The sequence below is a fragment of the Macrotis lagotis genome, chromosome 1 (genome assembly GCF_037893015.1).
Source record: "Macrotis lagotis isolate mMagLag1 chromosome 1, bilby.v1.9.chrom.fasta, whole genome shotgun sequence".
NCBI classification, from domain to species: Eukaryota; Metazoa; Chordata; class Mammalia; order Peramelemorphia; family Peramelidae; genus Macrotis; species Macrotis lagotis.
This window is the reverse complement of record NC_133658.1, coordinates 122,714,178-122,726,809: the sequence shown is the minus strand read 5'-3', so window position 1 is coordinate 122,726,809 and position 12,632 is coordinate 122,714,178. Positions and strand designations below refer to the sequence as shown.

At 34.0% G+C, this 12,632-nt stretch overlaps 2 protein-coding genes across 3 annotated transcripts in view; one reads left to right on the top strand and one right to left on the bottom strand.

The window, feature by feature from the left end:
* Positions 1 to 7,125, top strand: part of RAB1A (RAB1A, member RAS oncogene family) — a 42,760-nt gene extending 35,635 nt beyond the window's left edge. The window contains exons 3-6 of the mRNA XM_074207338.1: positions 1,439 to 1,534; positions 2,645 to 2,740; positions 6,069 to 6,200; positions 6,662 to 7,125. Coding sequence (XP_074063439.1) covers positions 1,439 to 1,534; positions 2,645 to 2,740; positions 6,069 to 6,200; positions 6,662 to 6,859 — 522 coding nt within the window. The 3' untranslated portion in view covers positions 6,860 to 7,125. The remainder of the gene's footprint in view (positions 1 to 1,438; positions 1,535 to 2,644; positions 2,741 to 6,068; positions 6,201 to 6,661) is intronic.
* Positions 6,700 to 12,632, bottom strand: part of CEP68 (centrosomal protein 68) — a 41,322-nt gene continuing 35,389 nt past the window's right edge. For both annotated transcript variants that reach the window (XM_074207293.1, XM_074207304.1), the window contains exon 8: positions 6,700 to 12,118. The gene's annotated coding sequence lies outside the window, so the exon portion shown is untranslated. The remainder of the gene's footprint in view (positions 12,119 to 12,632) is intronic.

Genomic DNA, 12,632 nt, shown 5'->3' with positions numbered 1-12,632 from the left:
TTATGCCTTGCCCCAGTTATTTTACAATAGTATCATTAAGACATTTTAGCAAATACCAATAATATCCCAAATTGCCATGGAATCATTTTAGACTACTGGACTAAAACCTAGCCTGTCCAAATCCCTAGTCTTTCACGATTTCCCATCTACCCCACCCTGAGCCCTTTTTCCTGTCTTGAGTCAGTGGGCACCTCCATTTGACATTGTTCTTCTTTCTACTGTCCATTCAGGTAACATTGTTTATACCCAGTGTTGTTATTTTTGTTGGCTTGTTTTGCTAATCAGTGAAATTAATCGAGGTGTGTATATATATGCCTATACCTTAGTTCCATCTTCCTAAAAATTAACTGGATAACAGTTCTTAACAGTTCTTTACTCTGATTTGCTTGAGTAATTCATCTGAATCACTCACTATAAAAGAACAAAAAGATTGAGGTTGTTAAATCTTTTTTCTTATGAGAAGGAATTGCTTTAAAGCTTTTATATGAAATAGATAGGTCTTCTGCTAAAATCTTCTTCCTTTAAATGGCAGTAATCTTGGATTTTGAAAACTGTGCCAGGAAGTCCACACTCTGGCAGATGCTGACAGAGTGTAACTTGGGAGTATATTGCCTAGCTTAAGTCTGGAGGGGTCAGAAAAACTCGTTTAAAAGAATCAGTTACTAAGTCATCAAGAGATGGTCTGCTTCATAAGTGTACTCACACTAATGAAATCATGATTAATTGAAGTATAGACTTTTATGTTAATGGATATTTTAAATATTACACAGAAGTTGATGTGACCATGTAACCACAGCTTTCATCTAAATTATTAAGATAGTTGATTAAAGGGACAAAAAGATTCATGTAAAACTTCAATTTTATCAGTTACTTAACAAAAGTTCCCTCATTTTTGTAGGCATATGGAAAAAATATGCTGGAAGTTTCTTTCTTGTATTCTTTATTAACTTGCATGAAGAAAATACTTCCTTTTAAAAAGTGATTATCTGTTTAATTTTTAAAAGTTCAGCATCAAGGAAGGAATAAGTGGTGAGAACATATTTCTTGCTAATTAATGAAAAGATAAGTTCACATGGGAAGGTTTTTCTTTTAAAAATATTTTTAATGTTTTATAATTAGGGTAATGAGGTAAATACCAGAAGTTAGCTTCTTTATTATGTGCATTCTAAAATAATAATTAGTTTTTATATACTATCTTATTGTCACAATTCTAGGAGGTAGGACTCTGTTAGTTCCATTTTGTAGATGAGGAAGCTGAAACCCATTTAAGTGACTTTGTCTATAGAGTCTGGGGCTGGATTTGAACTAAATCTCCATCCATCTCACCATGTAATTTGCCCTAGAATCTGAAACTGTAAGAAAAATTGTATTTGCTATTCTTTCTTTACCATAATAAACATGGTGAATTTTACTGATTCATCTTTCTTTTTTTCCACAGGATGATACATATACAGAAAGCTACATCAGCACAATCGGTGTGGATTTTAAAATAAGAACCATAGAGTTAGATGGAAAAACAATTAAACTCCAAATAGTAAGTAACTTTTAAGATTTGTTATATTATCTTAAAAATATAAATTTAGAATAATTGGTCTAGGGTTTTGTTACTTTACATAATAACAATATTTCAGTAAAATCAAGTAATTATAAATTAACTTTTGGAAATCTGTAACTGCTGCAAGCAGGTAAAGTCAAGTGATTGGGATTAAGAATTGTGTTTTCCCATTGCTTTCTCAGTCAGAATCTGCCTTTAAAGCAAGAAATAAACAGTGCCTTACTCACTTAAAGTAGGTGTTTTGATTCGTAGTGTAGTCTCTGTTGGATCACTTGAGCTCAGTTCTGAGCTACAAGGGACCAGAACCTTTTGGTTCCCTAGTCAATATATGTTGAATTTCCAGGATCTGATGGGTGGTGGGAGGGTGCTAGCCTGGAGGAGGGGCAGGATGAGACAATCAGAAACAGCGGATCAATTAAAATTTCTATGCCCAGCAAGACAGACTTACTATCCTCTCCCTCATTTTCTCAAGAAAAAGTATTGAATAATAAATTTCAATTAATTAAGGGCCAGTTTTGTATGGTGTTGCCATAGATGTATCTGAGCTTGTCCCTGCCTTCAGAACATATTTAGTGTTAGTTTAATTATAAAGTTTGCTCTGATTTTGAGTCAGACCATTAAAAAAGGGAATTTTTTTTCCTCTTTCATAGTGAATTAAAGTTAGTATGACACCAGCAATTAGTAGTACTAAGGTTTGCAAAGTTACACACAACACACACACACACACACACACACACACTATTTTTTTTTTTTGTCAAGCATTTTTTTCTTCTAAGCTCAGCACAGTTCTGGGTAATGTGGTAACTTTTTTAAAAAAACTGATGGATCCTTACCTTGTAGTTCACTGGTCAGTAGAAAGCATGGTACGTAAAAACTCATGGTTGAATTGTGACTGTGACTTTTAGTGACAAATAATATTAATTCTTATATAAAGATGTTATGTAGTACAACTATGTCCATCCAAAAAGATATTTTAACTAATAAGTTTCCATTGATTGTCCGAAACAAATATCTGCTTTAATATAGTTTAATACTTTAAAAAAGTCATTCTAGTCCAACAATTTGTGGGGTTTTTTTTTTTAATAACAGTGGGACACAGCAGGCCAAGAGAGATTTCGAACAATCACTTCCAGTTATTACAGAGGAGCCCATGGCATCATAGTAGTGTATGATGTGACAGACCAGGTGAGCCCTTTGGAAATTGTTTCTTGAGTAGACTATTATGTGATGAAGAGCCATATTCAGACATTTTACTTTAAATGTAACCGTTGTCAATCTAAAAATGTTTAAATGTAATGTTTCTGTATTTTAAATAATAGAAAGTAATCATGAGCCTTGTAAGAATAGTTAATTTTGTTCTGTTAAAAGAAAAATAATTTTTTTCCAGTTTGAACTTGAAAGGCTATTTTTCAAATAATAGACTATAAGCAATACATTGTTCTCTTGTTAGAATTTTGGGAATTTTTAAAATAGCTATTCAAGGCACTATTTGTGTCAGGGTATCCTATCTTTTATCATTTGTGGTTGTTTTCTCTTTGAATTTCGTATTTCCAAACCAGGTTATCACATCTTCTCACAGTCTAGGTAGATCTCAAGCATAGTGGTGGTGAGTTAGTTCAGCTTCAGAGCAGAAGGTGCATTGTAAATCTGTCCTTTAAAGACTCCCTTAAGTTTTGATTCTGGCCAGTTGTCATTTTCATTGACTTTTTTTTTAGGTTTTTGCAAGGCAAATGGGGGTTAAGTGGCTTGCCCAAGGCCACACAGCTAGGTAATTATTAAGTGAGACCAGATTTAAACCCAGGTACTCCTGACTCCAGGGCCGGTGCTTTATCCACTGTGCCACCTAGCTGCCCTTTCATTGACTTTTTAAAAAAACTCATGGTGTCTTCAGATTGCTCTTTATCCTGCAGAGGGCAGTGCTCCTTTCACAGTGAGACTGACACCTGCCCAGACCTCCAGAGCACCTGGGCTTTGTTGTGGCATTCTGACTGACAAGGTCTAGGGGGAAGGAGTTTAATTTTTACCATGTTTCATACTTAAAAGTGAAATCTATAAAGTTGTCAAAAGTGAGCTTTTTCGAGTCTCTTGTGGTTGAGGGTTTTGATATTGGAGAAAAGGAATAAGAATAAGGACCTAGGGGCAGCTAGGTGGCGTAGTGGATGAAGCACCAACAATGGAGTCAGGAGTACCTGGGTTCAAATCTGGTCTCAGACACTTAATAATTATCTAGCTGTGTGGCCTTGGGCAAGTCACTTAACCCCATTTGCCTTGCAAAAACCTAAAATAATAATAATAATAATAATAATAATAATAATAATAAGGACCTGAAGATTGGGAGGGGAAGTAGAAAACAGCAATTTGAATATTTGATAAGATTCCTATTTGAAAAAATGGTTGAGATTAAAATCAAAGGTGAAGACAAAGAATTAGATACCGAGTTAACTGTTTGGAGTAGAAATTTATGACCATACAGAATTCAGGCACAATACTTAGCCAAAAAATGGGTGATATTTACCAATTTTTATATTTAGGCACATTTTGTCTTCCAGAATTATCTCAAATCCCAGATTTTGATGGTAAATAATTTAAAATTGTGTAGTTAAACCCAGAACTTAGCACTGTGCCTGTCACATATAGTAATTGCTTAATAAATATTTATTGATTGAGTGATTAAAAGGGTTTCTTGTTTCAAGAGCCTATAATTAGGATTTTTCTGTTTACAGAACCAAGAGTAATGTAGATTTAAATTAGAAATTTTTAAGTTTGCTTCTAAAATTAAAATGTTATTTTCTAAAGTTAAAATAAAGATGTATTTAAAGATCATAATGGTATTTCATTGTATCTGCAATCCATGTTATATGATAAAAATCATTCTTTTCCTTATCTAGAATGACTGGCTAGACTAGATGGTTTTTGAGGTCCTTTCCAACTCTGCCTCAGTTTTCTTATCTGTAAAATAGGCATAATAATAACACCCACCTCCCAAGATTGTTGTGAGGATCAAATTAAATAATAATTGTAAATTGTTTAGCACAGTGGTTGGCACATGCATAGTTAGTTCTGTGTAAATGTTAGCTATTTTAATTATTGTGTGTGAGTGCATGTACATGCTCCTGCAATACATCTTTCTTTTAAACTTCTCTTCTAGAGCTTTTGATACTCACTGTATTCCACACTTGTTCTTTGCCCTCATCTACGTGATGGTTAGGCAGTTAAGATGGTGCACTGGGTAGAATTCTGGGCCTATAGTCAGCTGTGACCCTAAAAGATTTATTACTTATGCGATCTTGATCAAGTCACTTAAATGTTGTTTGCATCAGTTTCTGTAACATGCGGATAATTTGGCATCTACATCTCAGTAGTTGTAGACTTAGTAGTATTTTCTTGTTTAGTCCTGTTTTCTGGAACCTCACAGTTGGAAGAATCTTAACAAACTGATGTAGATAAGAATCCTTTCTCTGCAGTTCATTTCTAAGGGTTCTCTCACCTTTACTTGTAGAGTTAAATCTCTACTACAGACGATTGTCTCCCGCTAGTATCAGATTCTACCTGTAGAGATAGCTTTTATTTTATTAGGAAATTTTCTTTTACATAGAATGTAAATTACCTTATTTATAATGTTTATACGTTTTTCTAATTCTAACTCCTTTTTTTCCCCTCATCACCTACCCCCCCCTCTTTTTCAGTGAATAAGAGGGAAGACTCCATCTTAATGTATTCAATTTATTACTCAACAAACATTAAGTATCTTTTATTTACAGAGCATTATACTAGACTCTAGAAGAGATAGTGTTTAGATAATCTGGTCACCTGTCTCATGGAGCTTATGTCTTGGTAAGGTTATTATATAGCTCTAGAACTCAAGTAAGAATAATGTACAAAAATAGTGATCTGTACTGGCTAGGGCCAGAGGATTGTTTCCAAATAGCATAATCAGGGAACACCTTCAGGAAGAGTAGCATTTCAGTTGAGATTTAGAATGGGTGAGGAATTCAGAGAGAGGAGGGAGAGAACAATTCATTCCTTTCTATAAGAAAATTTATTATAGAAAAATGGCTTGGTGGCTGAAAAATATGGTTTGTGAACAGTGTTCTTGTTGAGTTGGTGTGGTATATGCTACAGAGAAATTTGAGGTTAGGTTGGAAAGGTCAGATTTTGGAACACCTTAATATATCAAATAGTTTGAACTTTGTGGTAGTCACTGAAGCTTTTTTTGTGGAAAGAGGTGTGACATTCAGTCATTAGATATACTAATAAGGAAGATTATTTGACTGGTGTATAAAAGAGATGAATTGAAGGAAAGCAGTGAGGTTTTTTCTTAGTTTGGAAGGAGGGAGTGGATAGTATCTGATAAAAGACTTTAAATATCAGTTAGGCTTAGTAAATAGGGTAGAATTGAGGCAAAGAATAAATAGTCAAAGATAACAAATGCTAAGGTTTCCAGTATGAAAAATTGAATATTTGATGTCCAGAAGTTGATTTTAACAATATTTCTTAATGCCTATTTTTATAGGAGTCCTTCAATAATGTAAAACAGTGGCTGCAGGAAATAGATCGTTATGCCAGTGAAAATGTCAACAAGTTATTGGTAGGGAACAAATGTGATCTGACCACAAAGAAAGTAGTAGACTACACAACAGCAAAGGTATGTTAACTTTATTCTTTAGATTTTTAACTTTAGATTTTATTTTTCTACTTTTATTTCAAGTTTGGGATTGAAAAAGTAAACAACTTCTCACTTCTAAAAAAATTCATGGTCACTCCTTATTTAAATAGTCTTATTTTTTCTGAATCAAAGTATTATTAGAGGAATGTTTATATGAATCAAAGTAAACTTGGAGAACTTAACATAATCTAAATACAGAATGAGGTTTATACAAAACAAATTCCTCTATAGAACTGGAGAAGGCTTCCTGGAAGAGTTAGCATATAACTTGATATTTAAAATGGGAAGAATTAAGGCAAAGGAGAAAGACTGGATTATGGGGAGAAAAGCTTAATATATTTATTACCAATACATTTTATTACGGTTTTTTCTCAGAAGATACCAATACATATGAAGAATGGCTCTAACATTATTCTTTATTTTATATTTTATATTTATAGGAATTTGCAGATTCTCTTGGAATTCCATTTTTGGAAACCAGTGCAAAGAATGCAACAAACGTAGAACAGTCTTTCATGACAATGGCGGCTGAGATTAAAAAGCGAATGGGCCCTGGAGCAACAGCTGGAGGTGCAGAGAAATCCAATGTTAAAATTCAGAGCACTCCAGTCAAGCAGTCTAGTGGAGGTTGCTGCTAAAATCTGCCTCCCTTCTTTTCTCACAACAATGAATTTGCAATCCGAACCCAAGTGAAAAAAAACAAAAAAAAAACAAAAAAAAACAAAATTGCCTGAATTGTACTGTATGTAGCTGCACTACAACAGATTCTTACCGTCTCCACAAAGGTCAGAGATTGTAAATGGTCAACTGACTTTTTTTTTATTCCCTTGACTCAAGACAGCTAACTTCATTTTCAGAACTGTTTTAAACCTTTGTGTGCTGGTTTATAAAATAATGTGTGTAATCCTTGTTGCTTTCCTGATACCAGACTGTTTCCCGTGGTTGGTTAGAATATATTTTGTTTTGATGTTTATATTGGCATGTTTAGATGTCAGGTTTAGTCTTCTGAAGATGAAGTTCAGCCATTTTGTATCAAACAGCACAAACAGTGTCTGTCACTTTCCATGCATAAAAGTTTAGTGAGATGTTATATGTAAGATCTGATTTGCTAGTTCTTTCTTGTAGAGTTATAAATGGAAAGATTACACTATCTTGATTACTAGTTTCTTCATACTCTGCATATAATTTGTGGCTGCAGAATATTGTAATTTGTTGCACAATATGTAACAAACAACTGAAGAAATGTTTAATAAATATTGTACTTATTGGAAGTAATATCAAACTGTATGGTGATAAGTATTGTCTTACTTCTTATGGTTAAGGGGAAATATAGGCTTGCATTGTGCTCAAAACATAGCCACTTATGTTCAACCAGGGCACTTTAGACCTATTTAGAATAGCAACAATAAATGCTTCCCAGCTAATATACCTGATAAATGATGCAACCGTGCAGGCATGTATGCTGTACAGGGATTTAGCAAATTTGGTTTGGAGGGAGATTAAAGTGGTATTTATGGAAATCAAGTACATTTTGAATGTACAATATTTAGTCTTATTATCTCTGATCTTTAAAACCATTTTTAAATGGCTTTATTTAGAAATGCTTTTGTTAATTCATTAGTAGAGATGGAAAATTGTATCTTTTTCCTAACTTGTGAATGATCAGACTAACAATTCAAGCTGATGTAATTTAGCCAGTATGTGCTTTTTTTTTATATACTGTTACTTCCATATTCTGAATCAATACCGTTTCAACTTTATTAAATAAGTTTAGTGCACTATCTTCAATAATTATTCTACCCTCCATGAACTGTAGCTATGTAACTTGTGTTGGGGCAAAGTTAAGACATTGAAGAAGCTGGGAATCGGTTCTTTTTCTCATTAGTTGATAACCCTTACCTGAAAAGTGACACCCCTAAAAATGAGTTAAAACTATTTGTGGTTGGGTGGAAATGATAAAAAGGAAGTTATTTGCCTGGGTGAATTTTTGCACCCACATGAAAATGTAAGACTCAAGAAGGGCTTGGGTTTTTGATCTTGGGTTTTTTTTTTTGTTGTAGTTGATTTTCTTTGATTGGATACTGAATCTTAATTTTCCTTAAACAACACTTTCCCCTTTAAGATTTCCCCCTTATTTTGTTTAAATATGTACAATAGCCAAAACACTGTACACAAACACATCCTATGGTGAAGTCTTTAAACTTAAATTCAGGGGTTAAAATACAAATAAAAAGCAACCCTTAAAATATTTTTTATTTTATTTTCACTAAACAGGCAATCGTAATACATGGTACAAAAATAAGTGGGTAAGATTATTGTAAAATGAATGAACAGAATAAATATACAATTGAATTTTCCATCTATGAGAATTTCACAATAAAATCATAGTTTACTTTGTATTATAGATGTGCTTATTGAGAATCTATTTATACTACATAAGGCAATTGGATCAGTTCTTCCTGAAGTCACAGATAGTACTTGGGTAATTTTTAAAAACACCTTCAATAGCTCTGCATTTGCCTTAAAACAGTAAAAAACACAACTTTCAGAAACACTTGAAAAATTATTGAATACAAACTTTGGATTTTGAAGCAAAATTTGGTTACCATACATTAGGTTGCTCAACAGCCCTTATTCTTGGTGTACTAGCAAAGTTTCCATGAGATTTACATGCTTATTGAATAATTGAAAATCAAACTGCCTTCAGTAATTATGCTTGTTTGTCCTTTAATGGGGGGGGAGTATCGAAAAGGGAAGTCTTTAGCTGCATGGGGAAGAAACATTGTTTTCTGCCCCCATCTTTAGAAACATTAGATGTCATAAACAGTTATTTGAAGAAACTGGGATCTTTGTGAGGTATGGGAGCCATTGTTACTCTGAGCTTTCAACATTTCTGAGCCGTTTTACACTTTGGCAAGTGCTTTCAGAAAAATGCTTGTAGTAAACTGCACATTAACATCTTCAATTTACAAATGAGAAGCTAGCTCAGAAAAGTTTGCCTATGCATGGTCTCATAGCTTATCATTGTGTAAGAACTGAGACTTTCATGACTTAGTACAGTGTTCATTCCACCATTCTAGATTTTGTCTGTTTACAGAAAAACATTAAAATATTTCTAATGGGCATATGTAATTTAAAACAAAACTTGTTTTCAAGAGTTTGTAATACAAGGCAACATTTCTCATGTCTTTATGACTTCAGAACTTTTTTTGCCCAGGTAGATTTAATGTCAGTGTTAAAGTCCAGACCCCAAGATTCTTAGACTGGCCAATCTTTTATCATTATTGAATGACTGACTGCTAAGCCAAAATGATTTTTTTCTTAAAACAGTGCCTTCAGAGTAGTGGTTATTGACTGCTCACAGACATTCTCAGCCAGCTATCAAGTTAGCACAGATACTGTGGTGGTTTGCTAATTACTGGAAAAAAGGATCTGAATGCTTAATGGCTTAAAAAATTTTGTATGATGTTGAATTGGAGTGTCACTTATAGAAAAAAGGCTTGTAAGAATGCTCTGTGGAACTTCCTTTCAGAACTCGTGTAAATCTAATACTATATTATCACTTGTTATACAGTACTGAGTAGTTTCCTTTTATAGGATATTCTACTTACACAGCTGAATCATGTACATTTCTACTTTAAAAGTCCAAATGTGGCGAATGAGTATTTCTCCTCTTCTAAGGATTACCATGTATTTGGGGGAAAAATATGAAATAGTTATGATTTCACTAGAATGAGGATCACAGTAATAATGATCACAGCTACTCTATGACTCAGATCAATGGCTCTCCTTCCTTGTCTCAAGACTTTTATACTTAAAAATTGAGAAAGGACCTTCAAATTTCTAATTTAGAAATTAAAATATATTATGAAAATACTTTTGACCTCCTGGAACCTGCTTCATTATTCCCTGACCACAATGAGAAGCTGCTGTTGACTATTTTTTATATAGTGCTTTACAAACATTTTTATTTTGACATCATAAAATGACCCATGAGATGCATATGGGTATTCAATACATACATAGAAAAAATTGAAGTGGTTTGCCCATGGTCATGTGGCAGCCACAAGATCTAAGCCTTCCAAGCCCAGCACTCTCTCCCATACCATACTATCTCTAGAGGGCAAAGGGTTTTGTTGGTATAGATTTTCTAATATATTAATTTCCTCCATCCTTGCAGACTAAGAACTTCTCCTCTAGTCTTGGAGAACTGCCCAAAGGGAAAGAAGAGGGCAGGGCGCTGCCAGGTTTAGGTTACTCCTGAACAGAATCAGTTACATATTGTCAGGAGTAGAACTTGAGTCATCTTTAGCTGAATGTTACTCCATAGTGTACATTATTAAATCATACATCTGGAAAGATTTCATTTTGTGTTTTAACTAGTCTTAAGTCCTCATTTCCTCCCCAAAAAGATACAATTTTACTGAGAAGCTCCTTAATAACTAGACAGGAATAACTCTTTGTAATGCATGACCAACAACTTGAAATTGTTGGGAGTTGACTAGATTGTATATGTAAGCAATTTACATTTTGTATATCCTAGAACAAGTCAATCTAGCTCCAAAAAATGTTTAATACCACAATAGGGGTTTGTAATTTTCTTCGACTAGAATGGAATGTTGGGTTTTTTAAGATGTAGTTTAATTTATTTACTAAATCATCTAAAACTTTTTACAAGTATTTGAAATCTTAATACTGATATCAGAATTTCAAGTCTGTATGAACCATTGTGTACCTCATATTTCATGGTTAACCTCAGAAAATGATGAAATTTATAGCTGACCTATCCCAGCCTTCATAAACATAGTTCTTTATTTTAAAGAAACCTATTCTTTAGAAACCAAAAGCTTGAAGTGTTTTTTCCTAATACTCCACTACCAGTTTTCTCAAATCTTTTTTCTATTTCACCTGCTTTTCTATATTTATTCATTCATGACCTGAGAAAATTCAGTTTGTGAAAGCAGGAACTTTCTGTTCTGCAGTCCAAGAATTAGTGTCACTGTTCTAAAGTACAGAATTATTTAATTGGTTAAATTACACTTCCATTTTAAGGTGGTAAAGAGACTCCATCTTCTTTTTCTAATAATTTTGCTAATAAACTTGGAGCAATTTTGATGGTAAACAACTGTGGATTACTCAAGAGATGGACATAAAAATCACATTAAATCATCCAAGAATCTAAAGTGCCTTCATAAACAAGCATTTAAGATTACTGAGATGCTATCTTTCAAATTCAGCAGAGAAAACAATTGTCTTCAGCAAGAAAACTGGTCTTATTATCTCCCAATGTTTCAATGGTCTGTATTCATTTTCATCAGCAGGTCAAGTGTTAATAATACCTTTCCTGTTGTAAACATGCAAAATGAGGTTTCCCACATTAGGTTTGGTTTTCTCAAATGAGGTTTCTTTGTGGAAAGATCAAAAGCCTCTGGCCACTGACACCTGGTTCAGTTCCCAGTTCTTCAGTGGCTAAGTATTTTCAATGTCATATTTCCTAGCTCTCTGGAGACATTAAAACAGGTGATGCAAACTCAGACAACTGTCTGGCTGTGAGAACTGTTACCACTGCCCTGTTGACTTGTTACTCAGGCTATTTTCTATTAAGAAATGAGAAGATGAGTGGCTTGGCAATCCCCATAAGAGTCACTGGAAGCACCATTTGAGAAAATCCTTGGTCTGGAAGGTATCTGCTTTTCTCTTTTATAGGTTGTCAGAGGATTCATTTTTTCAGTAATTCAAATAGATTTCCACTTTACACAGGATAAATTCATTGAGAGCCAGTAGGTCAGTGCTTTGGTTCTCTCTGCTACATCAGTGAGCTCTGGCAAAAATCATTGCTTTTGCTGGACTTCCAGCAAGTTCTGAAAAACAAGTTCCAACACTGCTTGAGATGTTACCTGAAATAGAAAGGCAGCCATGTATTATAGGCCGGAATGGGCCAGCAAGGAAAAATAGAATTTAAGAATCATGTGTGTCCTTAGCTAGGCCAGGATGACTTACTCTAGGATAAATTTAGGTACTGAAGATCTTTATTTTTAGAATAAGAAAAGCCCTTAAAGGTTAACTGTTCTTTTGTTTTTAACTATGAGGGAATTAAGGATATGATAGAGAGCCAGGAAGCTGGTACAGGACTTGGGGTTTGGGGATTCTTTGACCAGTCTGAATACACACATAAGTGCTTGCACAAATTGATCCTTTGACATGGGTTGAATGAGCATTCTGTTAACCAGAGAGATCATTTTGGAAGAGACTGCTGTACTGAATCACCAGCTTAGTTCATTTCTTAAAACCTTTTCTGAGACAATAGGGATGAGCAGGGTCAATGAACAGTCTTAGTGGCCCTGGCTCAGCCACCTTATCAATCACCTCACCTCTCCACACAAATTAAAGAATTGTTTCTTCTTAAAAGGC